This window comes from Leishmania martiniquensis, chromosome 10 (genome assembly GCF_017916325.1).
Source record: "Leishmania martiniquensis isolate LSCM1 chromosome 10, whole genome shotgun sequence".
NCBI classification, from domain to species: Eukaryota; Euglenozoa; class Kinetoplastea; order Trypanosomatida; family Trypanosomatidae; genus Leishmania; species Leishmania martiniquensis.
The window spans coordinates 619,444-637,279 of record NC_090145.1 but is presented as its reverse complement, the minus strand read 5'-3'; the positions used below and the strand labels follow the sequence as shown (position 1 = coordinate 637,279).

At 55.0% G+C, this 17,836-nt stretch overlaps 5 protein-coding genes across 5 annotated transcripts; all 5 read right to left on the bottom strand.

Moving 5' to 3' along the window:
- Positions 1 to 931: 931 nt before the first annotated feature.
- On the bottom strand, positions 932 to 2,404 carry LSCM1_07138 (uncharacterized protein; the record flags this gene model as incomplete). Its single annotated transcript, XM_067324525.1, has 1 exon — positions 932 to 2,404. The coding sequence occupies one exon, from the start codon at positions 2,402 to 2,404 to the stop codon at positions 932 to 934; it is 1,473 nt and encodes a 490-aa protein (XP_067180729.1).
- A 2,584-nt stretch (positions 2,405 to 4,988) lies between these two features.
- On the bottom strand, positions 4,989 to 6,470 carry LSCM1_07137 (uncharacterized protein; the record flags this gene model as incomplete). The annotated part of the gene is made up of 1 exon (XM_067324524.1): positions 4,989 to 6,470. One exon carries the CDS (start codon positions 6,468 to 6,470, stop codon positions 4,989 to 4,991), a length of 1,482 nt encoding a protein of 493 aa, XP_067180728.1.
- Positions 6,471 to 8,506: 2,036 nt separating this feature from the next.
- LSCM1_07136 (uncharacterized protein) lies at positions 8,507 to 9,460 on the bottom strand (the record flags this gene model as incomplete). Its single annotated transcript, XM_067324523.1, has 1 exon — positions 8,507 to 9,460. The coding sequence occupies one exon, from the start codon at positions 9,458 to 9,460 to the stop codon at positions 8,507 to 8,509; it is 954 nt and encodes a 317-aa protein (XP_067180727.1).
- A 2,356-nt stretch (positions 9,461 to 11,816) lies between these two features.
- LSCM1_07135 (uncharacterized protein) lies at positions 11,817 to 12,767 on the bottom strand (the record flags this gene model as incomplete). The annotated part of the gene is made up of 1 exon (XM_067324522.1): positions 11,817 to 12,767. One exon carries the CDS (start codon positions 12,765 to 12,767, stop codon positions 11,817 to 11,819), a length of 951 nt encoding a protein of 316 aa, XP_067180726.1.
- Positions 12,768 to 13,842: 1,075 nt separating this feature from the next.
- LSCM1_07134 (uncharacterized protein) lies at positions 13,843 to 14,790 on the bottom strand (the record flags this gene model as incomplete). Its single annotated transcript, XM_067324521.1, has 1 exon — positions 13,843 to 14,790. The coding sequence occupies one exon, from the start codon at positions 14,788 to 14,790 to the stop codon at positions 13,843 to 13,845; it is 948 nt and encodes a 315-aa protein (XP_067180725.1).
- Positions 14,791 to 17,836: the final 3,046 nt, after the last annotated feature.

Below are 17,836 nucleotides of genomic sequence, written 5' to 3'. Positions count from 1 at the left end.
GGCGATCGCAAAAAGGAGGAGAGCGTCGCACAAAACAAAAGAGAACAAGAGAAAGAGGTAAAGCAGCAGGCATTACACGCCGCTTCTTTGGCTCTCTTCCGCCGCCCCCCCCCAACCGTCCAGCGGCCGCGGCTGTGATGATGCATGTTAGGCATGAGCATGAGAGTGAGTCATCAAGTACCTCAGGCGGTTCTCCATCGTGGCGACTCCATGGCCAAACACCACCTGTGGCACACACCAGCACATCGGCATGGCTCACGAAAAGAGAAAACGATGACACACAAGAGAGAAAAAACAGAAAGAAGGAGAAGGCATGGGAAACGGATTTGTTTCTTTGTCAAGGGGCAAAGTGGATGTGCCGCTTCGTTTGATCTCAAACTCTCCGTTCCGCTCGCTCCGTCATCTCCTCCTGTGAGCACGTACGACATGTACACACATGCGCCTTTGTGGAGGAGAGGGGAGAAAGAGGCGGGCACGCAGTCGCTTGCTCAGTGGGGTGGGGAGACGGCGGTCATGCCCTCAGGCAGAGAGACACAACTACCTTCTCTAGCTGTGCCCACCGCAGCGATGCGCGGGCTCATGAGCTGCAAAGGCCACGAGAACAGTACCCGAACAGAATCAAGCAAGATAGAACACTTAGAAAGGCTATAGAAAAACGAAAGGAAAGCGAGAGCAAAGCAAAGAGAGAGAGAGATGCGGCGGCGTAGTGCAGGGTATCAAGGTGCCTGCGATGCCGGTGCCGGTGCCGCATCATGAGCGCGGCCACGCGCGTTAGAAACAAAAGAATGAGCATATGCCTGTATGGCAAGCTCAAAGAAACAGTACACGAGGCAGAGACACACACACACGCACAAGGCAGCAAAAGAAAAGTCAGGAGATCACAGGAGCCCGCACCTGGATGGCGCGAGTGTCGCCTCATGGACGACTAGTGTTACTCCTCCGAATCCGGGAGAGGCTTCCGCTGAGGTTTGGTGTGTGCGTTGGACGTCGCATCGAACTTATTGAGCCACTTTTGGAAAATGGACAGCGCCTCGACATCCTTCGGGTCAATCGGGTCGCAGATGCGGGTGCCAGGGATGAGCAGAAACACAAGCGGTATGGAGATGAGCGGCGTGATGAGGTGGCCGACGATGAGCAGCCAGCGCAGGTTGCTGAAGTCGCACGGAGGGCTGGAGGAGATAGGCCACACCGTCTCCATCAGAATCGCGCCAATTGTCGAGGAGGTCGACGCACCCATGTTACTGAAGCTTGCCAAGAGGGCGAACATCGTGCTCTCGCACCCCTTGGGGCAAAGGCGTGAGATGAGCATGTTCAGGGGCATGTAGTTGAGCATGTAGCATACCTCGTACACGATAGCATCGCCCATGATGTACATGGCGTGATCAGGGATGCCAATGTACAAGTTCCAGCGCTCGACGATGATGATGTCGAAGACGCTTGCGAGAACTTGGACAAGGATGGTGCAGATGAGCGTGACGCGGTAGCTCTGCTTCGAGAAGACGCGCGCAAACATGTACACGCCAAAGAGGCCAGCGACGTTGCCGATGACGGCGCCCACGGTATTGTAGAAGGTTTGCGTGAAGTGTGGCCCGTTCGGTAGGCACTCAGCATCCGACATGTAGAAGTTGTCCGTCCCGCCGGAGATGAGGATGTAGGACACCAGCTGGCACCATCCGAAGAAGTTGGCCTTCATGATTGTCATGGGGATGCAGAGGAAGCCGGTCGCGCACAGGACAAACGAGATGCCGACGCAGCCGTACAACAGCTCCTCTGTTGTGCCCATGATGTTGAGCACCGTCAGCGCAACGACGCCAGCCGTCATGATGACGCCGTAGACAGCGACGGAGACGTTGCGAGAGATGATTTCCTTGTTCACTCCGAAGATGCCGCACAAGCACGTCGCCGTGACAAAATCGCCTTCGATCGCATCATCGTCAAGCTCACCAAAGCTCACCAGCTCGTTACCGCCGTTTCGCGGCGCCGGCTCGTCATGCGGCGCGGAGGATGTCCTCTCGATCTTGTTCGTCCTGATGTCGTACACCATCACGCCTTCCTTGATCGGCTCGGAGTCCGTCCTCGCCTTCATGGACTCCTGCTTGAGCAGAAACAGGTAGTCCTCCTTGCGCTCGACCAGGTTTTTCTTCTCGCCGTACCAGTTGAAAATGAAGAAGAAAACGCACAGGGCCTGCAGGCCTGCCGAGATGAAGATGCCAATCGTCGGGCGGCCCAAGTCAGAAAGCGGCCCTTGGATGGCCGATGCGATGATCGCACCTACCATGATGAGGGCCCAGATCCAGGAGATGAGGTCTGCGCCAGGAGCGGGGTGGCGCTTGATGAGGCGGCTGTAGTGACCCTCTGAGAGCACATCGATGTTCGCAATACAGAAGACGGAGATGAAAATCATACCGCCAGCGATGCCAGCGCTTGACGGCTGGAACGGCAGCAAGCCGTACACAACAGCGCACACGGCACCGGCGATGCATGACAAGGCCATGTACCACCGCTTTGTATAGCCAAAGAAGGCGAACGTGTCACTCAAGATGGCTGTCAAGGGCTTGATGGAGAACCCCAGAGAACCGATGCCCGAGATGCGCTGGTACATCGCCGTGGTGACGCCGTAGTTCTTCATGAACATGGCGTATCTAGAAGAGGTGAGCAGCGTCTTCGCTAGGCCTTTGCTGAGGATGTACACGATGCCAAGCGACATCACGCACCTTGGTCCGAACGGTACCACCGCTGTTCCAAAGATCGGGAAGTGGTGCATAAACGGGGCAGCGTCGAAGAGCGCGGCGGTGTCGGGGTGCACGTAGCCTTCGTCGTTCTCCCCACGCTGCTGCTGGGGCAGCGTGGAGTCAGGCACGTCATCGGTGCTGACAACGTTTCCGGCCTGCTCATCAACGGCCATGGTCGCTTGGTGTAGGTTGCAGGACCGTATGGGCGCAGAAGACGCGAGGTCGGGGAGAAGAGGGAATCGGATGCACACTCGAATCGCAGCCGTGGAAGGCGAGCAGGTCGACGAACGGTAACGTGGATGTGCGTTAGTGCAAAGAAAACAAAGATGGATGGGTAGGTCTGTCTGTGTGCTTTTATTTTCGTCTGTGGGGAAGACAACAAAAAACGAGTCAGGTTTGTGCCATAGGAAAAGAAAGACGCAAGTCGCACGACGAGGGAGAAAAGTGCTCTAAAAGGAGGTACTTCATGCCAGCAGCACTAGCATAGACAGGGGGCGCAAAGTATATGTGTGCGTATGTGTGGCATCGCACTTAGCTCACGCACACGCCGTGCACCGGTGTCGCATACTCGAAGTTCTCTCACCTCCGTCGATGTAAGCAAAAAGAAGTGGTCCACTCTGCTCACAAATAGGTTGCGCCACGCCCCCCCCCCCCTCTCCCTTTTCCTGGTGTCGTCGGTAAGGCGTGCAGGCGGATGCAGGCACATGGAAGCGCGCTTTCTCTCTCTCTGCAGCAACAAGACGAAACGCCTGTAGCACTCGCCTTGTATTGCACTGTTCGTTGTCGGTATGCCTTTTGACCCGATTATGAAACTCAAAGGAGAAGCACAGATGTTTGGGAGGCACCAAGGGCAGCAGTCTCCGAAACGGGTCCGACAATGCTTGTATATGATTTCTTGTCGTTATACAGTCGAACAACGACTACCTAAAACTGCTTTCCCTCAGAGGGGGAGACGTGGACGGCTACCACACAAGTCTCCTTCATTTCCTTTGTTCTTTGCTTTCCCTGAGCCTCAGGGATTAGAGGATAAAAAGACGGAATTTTGATAATCCTCTGCTTCCTTGGCTTTTCGTCTTTTAAGGTGCGCCGCAACGAAGGGACTCGCGGTATCATACCAGACTGTATGAGAGCAATGCAGGGCGCTCACACACAAAGAGTCAACGTTAGTATTAAGAAGAGAAGGAGAGAAAACGAACAGGGTGAAGGAGAAGAATATATAATGTGGTTCCTTTCGAACTTCCAGGCGCCTTCGATGCCGGGAGTAAGGAGGAGGTCTGCCTGCAAATGAATGCTCGCTTGCCATTTTCGCTGTAGAGGCGCTTTCCGGCATCCAGTGAGATGGGAAAACGATGAAGCGAAATAGTCGGAAGCGTGAAAAGTACCAAAGGTAAAATATATATATATATATAGACGACCAACCATGCTTCAAACAGAGCTACAAGCAACAGCAAAAGGACAAGAGATTCGCTCAACGTCTGTTGATTTTCCGCTTTTCGTCTGTTTCTTGTCCCACCACGTGGTGCGGCTCGGGGTCCTTTCGCTTTTGGTTTCGATGCGAATGCAGCGCCGTGAAAAGCAAAAGAATGAAGAGCAACATGGAGAAAACGATAAGCCACGAAACGGTCATCCTTGAAAAGAAAGAAAAAACATGCACACGCACACACAAACGCAGTCACACAGACACCAACGCACGCGAGGAACGGCGATCGCAGCGGAAAAAAAAAGAGAGGGAAATTGAGCATGAGCTGGGAAATAAACGAGTGGAAACAAACGTGTAAGTTAGAGGGAAAAAAACAGAGGAACAGGAGACTGAAGCAACGTCTTTACGAGTGAGCGGCAGAGAGTTAGAGAGGGGCGGAAAAAGAGATCAGTCAGCCTTGTGCCATTAAAAGTCACGCTCATGTAATACTGTGCATGTCTGTAATGCGAGGGTGTGCACAGCCGTCCGACTATGTAGGCGCCTGTGAGCGTGAACGGTGACGCGGACGCGCTAAAGGTTCATCATACCGCAGGAAACACGGACACGCATAGCCTCTCGACCATCGGAAAGCACACGCATGCGACAATTTCTAATTGGACATGAAGAAAAGAGAAAAATGGTGTCTGGCGAAGAGCGGGGCATCACGAATGGGCCAGCATCGGAAACTGAGAAAGGCATACACAAGGGGGGAGGGGGGGACATGCTGTTCTTACGATGTACAGGTGTCACCGGTACTTTCGGGGATGCACACACGAAAAAAAATGGCAAAAAAAGAGCTACATGGATGGGGCACTGGAGCCCTGTGCGAAGAACGTAGCGGAAATGATGGCAGTGATGACGAGAGTAAACACCCAGCCGCCGTACATCTTCAGCACCATGATCCAGCGGATGTTCAGGAAGCCGACGTCGACGATGCTGATGGCAATGACACCGCCAGTGATGCAGTGTGTCGAGGAGACAGGAATGCCGTAGCCGGAGGCGAACGACACGACGAGCGCGGCCGCCAGCTCCGCAGAGAAGCCGCGGCTTGGCGTGATGACGGTCAGATCCTCACCCATCAGGCGCATGAGACGGATGCCGAAGGAGGCGAGGCCCACTACAAGACCGGCACCACCGAGGCACAGCACCCAGATTGGGACAACAGCGCTTTTCAGCACACTTCCTGTCCGGTAGACCTGGTAGATGGCAGCGAGCGGGCCGACGGCGTTACTAACATCGCTCGCGCCGTGGGCGAAGGACGCGCAAATAGCGGTGAAGACCTGCAGGTAGCGGAACACGCGCTCGGCACGCCATTCGTACTGCTGGACCTGAAGACCACTTGCACCAGTCATCTGGCGCTCTCCCGACCGCTCCGAATCGGAGGCCTCCGACTCACTGACAACGTCGCCAGTGACCTCGCGAGCCTTGCGCATGTCCTCACTGTTGAGCGGCTCGCGATTGCTCGAGCCCTCTGTCCCGTTCGGGCGCTCCTCAACTGCAGCGAGGGCACGCGCCTCGTCACGAGCAACTAAGCGCTTCAGAAGGGGAATAAAGGCGCACGAGAGCAAGCCGGCACCGGCGCCAATGCACGCAGCCACCCAAAGAGCCTTCTCCAGCGGCCAGTCAAGGCGCTTCGACGCGCCCTTGAAGAGCACGAAGAAAGACTCCAGGAAAAAGGAGATGGTCACGATGATGGGGAGGGTGTAAATGGCGCGCTTTACACAGTTCTTCGGGCGAAGCACTAGGAAGCGCACAAGGCCGTAAATGAGAGCCGCCACGGCACCAGTGAGCACAGGTGAGATGAACCACGACGCGACAATTGGGGCCACTCCGTTGAAGAACGGAAATTGGTCCTTCCTCTTCGCCCAGCTCACCGCGCCGCCGCCGCCGTAGACCAGCGCGAAGCCGATCACACCACCGCAGATGCTGTGCGTGGATGACACGGGAAGGCGCAGCCACGTCGCAATCGCCAGCCAGCAGAAGGCCGCACCGCATGCGCAAAGCATACCGTACATAAAAACATACGGCTGCTCAGCGAAATCGTTCGGGTCTGCAATGCCACTGGAAATGGTCGATGTCACCGCACCACCGAGCGTCGCGGCGCCAGCGAACTCGCAAACGGAGGCGACAAGGACAATTTGAGTGAGGGTGAGAATGCGCGCACCGTATGTGGTACCGAAGGCGTTGGCCAAATCGTTCATGCCCACACCGGCGCCGGTGAGGAACGAAACGAAGCTGCCCACAATGACGATCCATAAGTAGGGGTTGGCGTCCGCCATTCTGTTGGTATTCGCCTTGTACAGACTTGGCTCTGGAAATGGCAGGTGGAGGAGGGGATCGTGAAGAAGTGGAAACAATGAGACAAGGAGCAAGTGGCGAATGAGTACCGGTGGTGTATCCGTGGTTTCGTTAAAAAAGATGTCGATGAGACCAAAGGTGGGTGAGTGAGAGCCCCACTGGCAGTGAGCACCGAGAACGGCGAATTGAGAAAAGGAGTGAGACTGCTAAAGGGATAAAGGAAAAGTTACAGGAAGATAGAGCTCAAAGGTTAGCGAGTGAAACGGTCCCGGTACTGAGGACCGGATGGAGGGAAAAGAGCAGTCAGCAAAAACAGCAGGTAGTGTTTGGTGCTGTGCATCAAGGGAACTGGTTGCTGCGAATGCCGTACATTGAAGAAGGGCGCGGATGCAGAAGAATAGAAGTGGGTGTCGGTGTGTATGTTTGAGCGCATTTGCAGAGGATCTCGACAACACTAAATACAGGCAGCCGTAGGCGGTGCGATCACATACTTCAGCGCACACAGCCAACGCAAAAGAACAGAAGAAAGAGCAGAAAACGGTCTACGCCTGAAGCTTCAGTCGCACCGTTAATTTTCACGCCTCTTCTGAGAAGGTATGGAAGAAACGTAGAGAAACGCACCCAAAAGCATCTGGGGCTCTCCTCCTCTTCAACATACCCATTTATCCGTCGCGCACTTGATATTTTCGGAAAAAACGATGACAAACGGCTCCGACGGCACCTGCAATAAGTCAAGGCAGCTGAGAAAGGTGAGGGGGAAGAATGGTCACGGCACCTCCGTGCAATCAAGACGCCGTCGGGCACAAGGCTGAAACACTCCCCTTATTCACTCCCTTCACCTCATACATCCTGCTGCTTTTGACCACGCGCAAGGAGTACCTGCACCTACCCGTTTCCATAATCCATTCCACTCACGCTTCCGAAAATAGAGCGCCATTTGCCGCGCGGGCACATCAGCCACGAGCGACTCACATAAGAAAGAAAGGGGATTGGTATGCAAAAAAGTGCGCTCGTTTAAGGTGACGCTGAAAAAAAAACACCAGCAGAGGAAAATCGCGGCAGACACAAGAGAGCACAACACACAGCAAAGGCACAAATTTATACACCTCTCGGCTTTCCACCAAGTAGTTCTGCGATACACCACGAGTGCACCTCTACTCGCACGGCCCTGTCACGGGCCCGCCCCCCACCCCTGCTGGTGCGAAGCAGCGCCAGTCACGCGCTCACAGCAGTGCCGACAGAGTCGGCTCAGCACAGCCCCTGCACCGAGCCCTGCCGGCGCCCGCCTCGCGCGTCGCCACACAGCCGCGCCCATCGTGCCAGCCGCCACCAGGCGCATCTCGCGAGGTGGTGCAGGCACCCCACACACCAGTGGGCTGGGTGAGGTACGTTCGAGCCGCGCCGACAGCTTGCCCGTCATGCGGGTCGTGCAAGCATCGCCATCGTCGCATGTCACTCCGACGCAACGCTGTCCAGGACCTGGCTGCTCGCAACGGTAGCGATACATCGCTCTGACGCCCCTCCTCCAACGTCGCAGGTGCTCGACTCTGTGTCACCAGCAGAAGCACTGGGGCATCGGCAGGCACAGGAGGGGGGCGCCTTGACTTCTCCCGCACAGGGTGGGCACTGGGCCCATGAGACACCACACGCGCTGAGGAGTCCACCCACATGAAGGTGCGGAAAATCGCGAAGAAAACGAAGAGGAGACTCACGGTCCATCACCTCAAGAAAGCAGCAGCCCAGCAGGCGGGAAGGAGGGAAGATGCAAAGAGACAGAGGGACAAAAAGGACGTAAAGGGAAGAAAAAGAGCCGAACGAATACATGTGCTCATCCGCTTTGCACCCTTGCGTTCTCCGTTGTAATAGCGATGGTGACGCACACACTACTCTTGTACACTGCGTCCAAACGGCTGGCAGTCAACGCTGCAATAGGTGGGCGAGTGTTGCTCAAATGCCTTTCAGACTCAGCCGCCCTCCCCTTCGCCCACGCACCCACGCGCACTATCACAGAGAGTGATCACAGGGAGGAAGCCACAGGAAAGTGAAGGTCGCCAACAATACTTCCATATCCATGGAAAGGGTACTCTATGGTAATGCGGCCCTCGTGGGTGTCGCCGACGCCGCTGTACAAATCGCACTTATCATCGTTACGCATGACAATACCGGAGGCAAAAACGCAGTCTACGAGAGCCGGGATCTTTGCTGGGCAGGCCGGATAGCACGACTTAGTTCCGATCACCTGCTCCGCATGCAGTTGGCGCGTTTCGGCATCGAACACAAAGGAAACAGTGACGTACACCGTAAGAGGCTCCCCAGGCGGATTTTCTTCGGAGTACGCGGAGTGCCCAATGCAGCCAATCTTGCCGCTGGAAAGCAGGTATGCCTGGTTAACGCCACCCCAGGTTCCTGGCTTGATGAAATCAATTGGCTTGGCTGACGCAATCACGGCTGTGGTGAGATGGTCGATACTGTCGACCGTGGTGAAGCCCACATACACCTCCACCTTTGTTCGGCAGCGCGAGAACACCCCGAGGCGGCCATCCCGTAGCGGTACCACGCGGATGTCCTTCATGTAGTCGGGGCCTGCCGTGAAGTATGTCAGCAACACAGGTGTGCCGCGGTAGAAGTAGCCGCGGTACGTGAGGACTTTATTGCCGTTTTTGCGCACATGCGTGCCGCCGAAGACCATCTCTCCCTTCACGTTTTGGATGTAGGGGTCCTCCAGCTCCCAGCTGAGTTCCGGCACCGCCGTGAACTCATCCTTGCCCGTCTCCTCGAAGAGGCGCACATGCGAAGCCGCCCAAACCTCGCGCTTCTCGACGCGACCGTAGATGTGCCGCTTTCCTTTGTAAAAGAAGGGGACGGAACAGTTGTACACGTCATAGCCGTCCACGCCTTTGAAAGTCAGCAGCACGCTCTCATACACACGCTTGTTGGCCTCGAAGGCCTCCTTTTGCTCCTTCAGCAGCATAGCCACGAGCCGCTCCACAGACCTGCGCGTAGAGACAGGCGCCGGCAAATGCTTAAGTTTGAATGTGTGTTGGTATGCTCCCGCTCACACACCCGAGTATGATGACTAGACTTTGGTGGTGTACTGGACTGATCGTAGTAGTGCGTAGACACACCGTGTACACAAGACGAGTGTGGAAAGCAGGGGAGGGTGGCAACTGCGACGAAAGGGAATCAAGAAGCACCAAATCCGAAAGAAAGAGTGAATGGGTAGAGGGGGATCAATACGAGGAGGGACCAACAGTCACTGAATGGGAAGATCCAAGAACAGGGCGGAAGGGAGAGATGCTGCACTGTGACTCTGGCATTTTCTTCTGCAGTATCCAAACAAGGCGTACGAAGGCACCGAAGAGTGCAGGGAAGGGGGTGCGAAGGTATGCATCAAGAAAGGTGGGCCAGGGGGAAAATGCCGAAAACGGTCAGAGAAACGAAGAGGCGAAGAGAGAAGGGCAAGGAAGTGAGAGTCTAATGTGAGCGTCGATGTCTCCGAAATGGGCCATTGGGAAGCAAAAGAGCGGGTACGCAAGTGGCCGTCTGAGTCACGGAGCTCGGCTGACCTCTCGAAAGGTGCTTGTACTGCTTCATGGCAGCGAAGCAGCGCACATCCGGTGCGTGTGAACGATATGCCCACGGCTGGGAATGGGGGCGATGCGTAAGACACTTGCTCTTCGCAGCGCATTCACAGAGGTGGGTACGGAGTACATTACACCAGCTCCTCTCGTCAGTGCGAGGTACAGTCATGCCTCTCCTTCTACCATGTACTTTCCTGCGCTGCTCAAAGGGAATTCAGCTAAAGGAAAGGATCGTAAGAGCCACTCGGCACGCTTCTATGTGTGTATCGTCGTTTGCCCGAGTTTTGTACGCATGCGTGCGTATGTTGAAATGGCGAGGTCCGAGAGAGGGAAACAGACGATACAGAGATGATGCACAGAGAAGGAAACCTGCACACCGGCCCACAGAGGCAGGAAAGCTTGGGAAAAAGGGTCAGCTCCACAGAGGTGCGGATGGACAAGAAATATTGGCATCGCATCAGAGAAAAACGAAGACAACGGAGTGACGGAGAACGACGGTACCGAAAGAAGGTAAAAAGAAGAGAGCAAATGCACACACAAATACGTACGTAGAGGGGGAAACGAAACGTACAGAAGCACACGACACCGCTCACAGCGCCCCACGCCGCAAGAGAAAAAGGTATGGGCAGACATGGAGACAAGCGGGGGAACACGGCGACACGTCAGACTAACAGGCCGCACACATATCCACGTACACACTCACGCAGGCACAAATCAAAGCATACACATCCGTGCAAAGAGAGGCAAGAAAAAAGGGTAGGTTTCACCAGAAACGTGTGTATGCATTAGTTGTAGCCACTTCAACTTCACGACAGAAGGGAAATGAAAGTGAGGGAAAGGGGGGAAGAGCGGCACAGTCGCAACACACCATGCCACATGCACTTATCTTCGATAGAATAGCTGATGAATGAGGTATATGTGAAGTGCACTGTCACCTACATATACACGCGCTTACCTAGTTGCAATGACAATACGTGTCGAGCCAACGTGCATTTTTTTTACTGGGACTTGATGCGACGTCACCCCCAGCACCTCAGAAGAAACGATGAAGAAACTGCAACAACGACTTCATATTTTCCTTGAGCCCTCTACAGCAGCAGCTGCTCCTAGCGTCGCCATTTGTGGTTTGTGCGCTTCTCTTTGCGCTCTCTCCCTGGGATGGGGATCTGCTCTGAGGCTTCAGTAAGATGCATGGGGTGAGGTGGTGCCGCGCACACCCTCATTCATCAGTCTACCCACCTTCTCTCGGCGTACGTCTGCACGCCCTCTCACGTAGTGACAAAGAAGAAGAGCGCACGACCTCACAATTCCGTGCACTGTTTTCTAGCATGAACAAGATCGTGGGAGCAGTTGTGTAGAGGTGTGCGTATAGGCGCGTTTCATCGCCGATAAACCACTTGAATGCTGGCACCGCAGCACGCATGAGTCAATCCTACTACCATCGAATTTAGACCAGGAGAGACATCAGGCGTGCGCACGCACAAATATGCCGGAGTCTCGGCGAAGAGGAAAAAGAGAAATGAAAAGTCATCGGCACACCGCCGAACAATGAATAGCGCGTATGGGGAAATCTGCATCAACATTCATCCATGAGCAAAATGAAGTAGTGAGAAAGCGAGGACGCATACTATCAATTCACTAGCCTCTTATGATGTGCCCCGGAGCGTGTATATGAGAGCCTGTGTATGTTAGCTCGTCTGTATGTCTGTGAGTCGGTGAGAGGGTGTCGAAGGAAAAGGGAAGGGCTCAAAACGTAAGCTGATCAACGATAGCACCGCACCCTTCGAATGGGTACTCGATCGTGATACGGCCCTCACATGTGTCGCCCAACCCACTGTACAGGTCGCACTTGCCATCCTCACGCATCACGATACCAGAGGAGAAGGCGCAATCGATGAGCTTTTCTGCCTTGATAGGATAATCCGGGTAGCAGCTACGGGTGCCAATGATTCGCTCCTTTTCCGCCTCCTTCGTGACAGGGTCCAGCACGAATGAGTAGTTCAGATACACCGACGTCGGGCGGCCCTTCTCGTCTTTGCTGTTGTAGCTGTAGTGTGCGATGCACCCTATCTTGCCGGAGGTCAGGAGGTATGCCTGATTGACGCCGCCCCACGCACCGGGGTGAAGGACATTAAGCGCCTCTGCCTCGCTAACTACCTTCTGTGTCAGCTCGCTCAGATCGTTGATGATGGTGAAGCCGATGCAGGTGTAGACATCCGTCATTGGGCGGGAAAAGACGCCGATGCGGCCATCCGCCAGCTCCACACACCGAATGTCCTTCATATTGTCAGGTCCCGTGGCGAAGTAGAGGCCTTGCTCAATTCCACCACGGAAAAAATCGCAGTAGTAGTTCATGAGATGACCACTGATCTTTCGAACGCGTGTGCCGCCGAAAAAGGCTTCGCCTTTCAGCTTAGACACGAAGGGGTCTTCCAAGAGCCATGTCATCCCGTTTGGAACCGCCGTGAACTCATCCTTGCCCGTCTCCTCGAAGAGGCGCACATGCGAAGCCGCCCAAACCTCGCGCTTCTCGACGCGACCGTAGATGTGCCGCTTTCCTTTGTAAAAGAAGGGGACGGAACAGTTGTACACGTCATAGCCGTCCACGCCTTTGAAAGTCAGCAGCACGCTCTCATACACACGCTTGTTGGCCTCGAACTCTTTCTTGGCTTCACGGACCACCTGAATTGTGTTCATCTTGTCGGCTGACTCAAGTGTAAGAGAAAGGGTAGGCAGACAACAAGGGGTTCTACTATGCTCGCGTGCGGTGGGGAGGGGAGGGGAGGGGGTAGCAGTACACGGCACAAGAAGCGGCAGACGAAGAGCAGGGAGAAAATGAGAACAACGAAAAGGAGAGAAGCCCCAACGTACGTTTACGTGGATTTGGCCGATGGACTTCGATGAAGTACGTGTTCGCCCAGCTCTATAAAAGCAGGGGCCCGTTAAACCACCCGAAGAAAATACCGGAAGTATGGACTCGAGGAGATGAAGCAGGGCAAAAAGAGAGAGGAGAAAAGAGGGTACGGAATAAGAGAAGCGATTATGTACAGCGTGTGCGCGAGTGCGCGCGTGGGTATGTATGCCGTGGGCGGGTGTAGGTATATGTAGGCGTGACGTGAATCGGTTCCCTCGCGAGCTGCCACCGACGTGAAGCGAGTCAGGGTACCAAAATGGAGGAGAGGCGGGGGTGTAGTGGTGGTATACGTGGCGGAGAGGCAGAGAGGTAAGAGGAGATGCGTGGCTCTCACGCGCCATCATCACGGGACTCCCCGTCGGCGAGCAATCAAGGCATCACCGGCCCACACAATGAGTTGGGACCGGATGAGTGCGCATGCATGCATGGATGAGCCACTGGTGCTCGAACGCCGCGGCAATGAATAGGTATGGAAGAAGACGCATGCATACTTCAAGCCTGGAAAGGATGACGCCGTAGCCAAGCGCATTATGACAATAGGCAAGGAGCGCATGCACAGCCGCTCCAGAAAGGAATGAGGATGAGAGTAAGAGGGAGAAGATCCCGCGATGCGAACACGATAACGGAATAGCAATGAGAAAAGGAGAGAGACAATGTACAGCGATCATAAGAGTGCTGAAGTGGAAGGGGACGAAAGGGGGGAGGGCGGGGGGTAAAGTCATCCAAGACACAAAGAGAGTAGACAGAAACACGCATACATACTATACACCGTGGAGGCAGATGATGAGGGGAAAGGAAGAGAGCGTACTGGAGCAAGAGAAGGGTTACGATGCGCGCGGACGTCTGCATGTCCCAACGTTAGAACGATAGAGTATTGACTATAGTCCCGTGCCCCTGAAATGGATCGTCTATGGTAATGCGGCCCTCGTGGGTGTCGCCCAGGCCACTGTACAGATCACACTTACCATCGTCGCGCATGATAATGCCGGAGGCAAACGCGCAGTCGGCAGTGCGTGGTGCCTTTGGCGGGCAGTCAGGAAAACACCCTTTCGTCCCGAGTAGCCGAAAATCGTGCGTATTGTTTGTTTTCGGGTCGTAGACGAAAGAGGTGATGCAAGACACGCTAAGTGGCTCCCCGTTAGAGTCCTTGTCAAGGTAGCCGTGATGGCAGATGCAGCCTACACTCCCACTGGAGAGCAAATATGCCTGGTTCACGCTGCCCCAAGCATCTAGGAAAGGTTCCTGGTTAATGGGCTGGGCATCTGCAATCACCTCGCGTTTGATTTCATCAAGAGAGTCGACGGTCGTGAAGCCAATCATACACGAGCTCTCCGTCTTGTGACAGGAGAAGATGCCGATGGTACCGTTGATGAGCTGCACAAAACGAATGCCTTCCATGAGATCAGGCCCCGTGGTGTAATATGTGAGTGCATGTGGCATACCGCTGTAAAAGTCGCAGTAGTCACCCGTCACTTCGCCGGCGCTCTTAATATGATGAGTGCCGCCAAAAAGCATGCGGTCCTGCACCTTTGCCACGAAGGGATCCTCCAACTGGTACGCTAGCTGGTTCGGCACCAAAGTGTACTCGTCCTTTCCCGTCTCCACGAAGAGGCGCACCCTGGAATCCATCCATTTCTCTCGCACTTCAACGCGCCCAAAGAGGTGGTACTTTCCCTCGTACATAAAAGGGACAGAGCAGTTGAACACATCATATCCTTCAACACCCTTGAACGTAAGCAAAGAACTCTCATAGATCTTCTTGTTTGCCTCGAATGCAGCACGCATACGTTTGAGAGGCATCTGCATACTGCTGAAGAAAGAGAGCGAGAGTAAGATGGCACAAACGAGATAGGAGGAAGAGCACAGTTACCCGGATGGGACAAACAACCACTTCAACTGAGAGAGTAACGGTGGGGTACAGCGAGCCTCAGTTTGCGTAATTCTCTCTCTCTCTCTATATATAGGTGTGTGTGTCTTTGTGTTGGAATCTGTGAGCTACTGTGTGTTGAGCTCCGCAGACTACAAGGCGGGAACACGTAGTTTGAATCCAGTCGCCCTCCACAACTGTGTGAAGACTCTACGCAGCAGAACCCAAAAAAGGAGTGAAGGAAGAGCATTGAGACACAAACCTTTTACTGAAATACCCACCCCGCCATACACCACGAGTGCACCTCTACTCGCACGGCCCTGTCACGGGCCCGCCCCCCACCCCTGCTGGTGCGAAGCAGCGCCAGTCACGCGCTCACAGCAGTGCCGACAGAGTCGGCTCAGCACAGCCCCTGCACCGAGCCCTGCCGGCGCCCGCCTCGCGCGTCGCCACACAGCCGCGCCCATCGTGCCAGCCGCCACCAGGCGCATCTCGCGAGGTGGTGCAGGCACCCCACACACCAGTGGGCTGGGTGAGGTACGTTCGAGCCGCGCCGACAGCTTGCCCGTCATGCGGGTCGTGCAAGCATCGCCATCGTCGCATGTCACTCCGACGCAACGCTGTCCAGGACCTGGCTGCTCGCAACGGTAGCGATACATCGCTCTGACGCCCCTCCTCCAACGTCGCAGGTGCTCGACTCTGTGTCACCAGCAGAAGCACTGGGGCATCGGCAGGCACAGGAGGGGGGCGCCTTGACTTCTCCCGCACAGGGTGGGCACTGGGCCCATGAGACACCACACGCGCTGAGGAGTCCACCCACATGAAGGTGCGGAAAATCGCGAAGAAAACGAAGAGGAGACTCACGGTCCATCACCTCAAGAAAGCAGCAGCCCAGCAGGCGGGAAGGAGGGAAGATGCAAAGAGACAGAGGGACAAAAAGGACGTAAAGGGAAGAAAAAAGAGCCGAACGAATACATGTGCTCATCCGCTTTGCACCCTTGCGTTCTCCGTTGTAATAGCGATGGTGACGCACACACTACTCTTGTACACTGCGTCCAAACGGCTGGCAGTCAACGCTGCAATAGGTGGGCGAGTGTTGCTCAAATGCCTTTCAGACTCAGCCGCCCTCCCCTTCGCCCACGCACCCACGCGCACTATCACAGAGAGTGATCACAGGGAGGAAGCCACAGGAAAGTGAAGGTCGCCAACAATACTTCCATATCCATGGAAAGGGTACTCTATGGTAATGCGGCCCTCGTGGGTGTCGCCGACGCCGCTGTACAAATCGCACTTATCATCGTTACGCATGACAATACCGGAGGCAAAAACGCAGTCTACGAGAGCCGGGATCTTTGCTGGGCAGGCCGGATAGCACGACTTAGTTCCGATCACCTGCTCCGCATGCAGTTGGCGCGTTTCGGCATCGAACACAAAGGAAACAGTGACGTACACCGTAAGAGGCTCCCCAGGCGGATTTTCTTCGGAGTACGCGGAGTGCCCAATGCAGCCAATCTTGCCGCTGGAAAGCAGGTATGCCTGGTTAACGCCACCCCAGGTTCCTGGCTTGATGAAATCAATTGGCTTGGCTGACGCAATCACGGCTGTGGTGAGATGGTCGATACTGTCGACCGTGGTGAAGCCCACATACACCTCCACCTTTGTTCGGCAGCGCGAGAACACCCCGAGGCGGCCATCCCGTAGCGGTACCACGCGGATGTCCTTCATGTAGTCGGGGCCTGCCGTGAAGTATGTCAGCAACACAGGTGTGCCGCGGTAGAAGTAGCCGCGGTACGTGAGGACTTTATTGCCGTTTTTGCGCACATGCGTGCCGCCGAAGACCATCTCTCCCTTCACGTTTTGGATGTAGGGGTCCTCCAGCTCCCAGCTGAGTTCCGGCACCGCCGTGAACTCATCCTTGCCCGTCTCCTCGAAGAGGCGCACATGCGAAGCCGCCCAAACCTCGCGCTTCTCGACGCGACCGTAGATGTGCCGCTTTCCTTTGTAAAAGAAGGGGACGGAACAGTTGTACACGTCATAGCCGTCCACGCCTTTGAAAGTCAGCAGCACGCTCTCATACACACGCTTGTTGGCCTCGAAGGCCTCCTTTTGCCCCCCTAATTACCGGACGCTTCTTCCAACAAGTCGGCCAACGTGGGGTTGGCAGATTCGGTGGCTCCGTGTAAGGAATAACACAAATGAGAATTGTGACTCCATGTATGCAAAATGGTGAATGGAACAGCCAACATCATGTCTATGGATGTCGGAGGAGAAGGTGCAGTGCAGTTCAGACGGGAGAGCGAATTAGTGAGAAACGACAAGAACAGAGAGTATGTCAGAGACGACAGATGCTCGCGCAGCACCAGAGACCGCATAAAGAAGACGAATCCGCATTGTTAGCGGAAGGAATGGAGAGGATAGGTGGAGGAGAGAGGTGGAGGAGAAGAGTTGAATTGATAAGCTACGCATCTTTATACGAAAAGCGACCGTGGCAGGGGCTTGGAGAGACACACACTTCCAGGATGGTCGCTGGAAGATTGCTGCCTGGGGCGAAGCGAAGAACAAGCGAATACCCAAAAATCTCAGAGGCGCAATCGCGTATGGTCATCGGACCACGCGAAGTGCGATTCTGAGGAGTGCCGCGAGGCGAGGTACTGCAATTTTCGATGCCGCAGAGGGAAACGCAAGACGAAAGGGCTCTTCTGATATCCCTGCCACACATATCACGACCACTCTTCCTCAACAATACCGACGGATAGAACCAAGACCCCGCCTCGTGTCATTTATTAGCCCTTACACCCTCCGAGTCTGCCATTGCTTCGCGCATTCACTAAGGGAGGAAGGAAAGGAGCACGTTCTTTTTTGCGGCTTTGCCTTTGTTTCTGCTCAGCTGTTCCTTGCGCTCTTGATGCAAGGATGGAATGAGAGGGAGTATGTTACACGTTGTACACACCAGGAACTGCTACCACTAGCGCAGTGAGGTACACC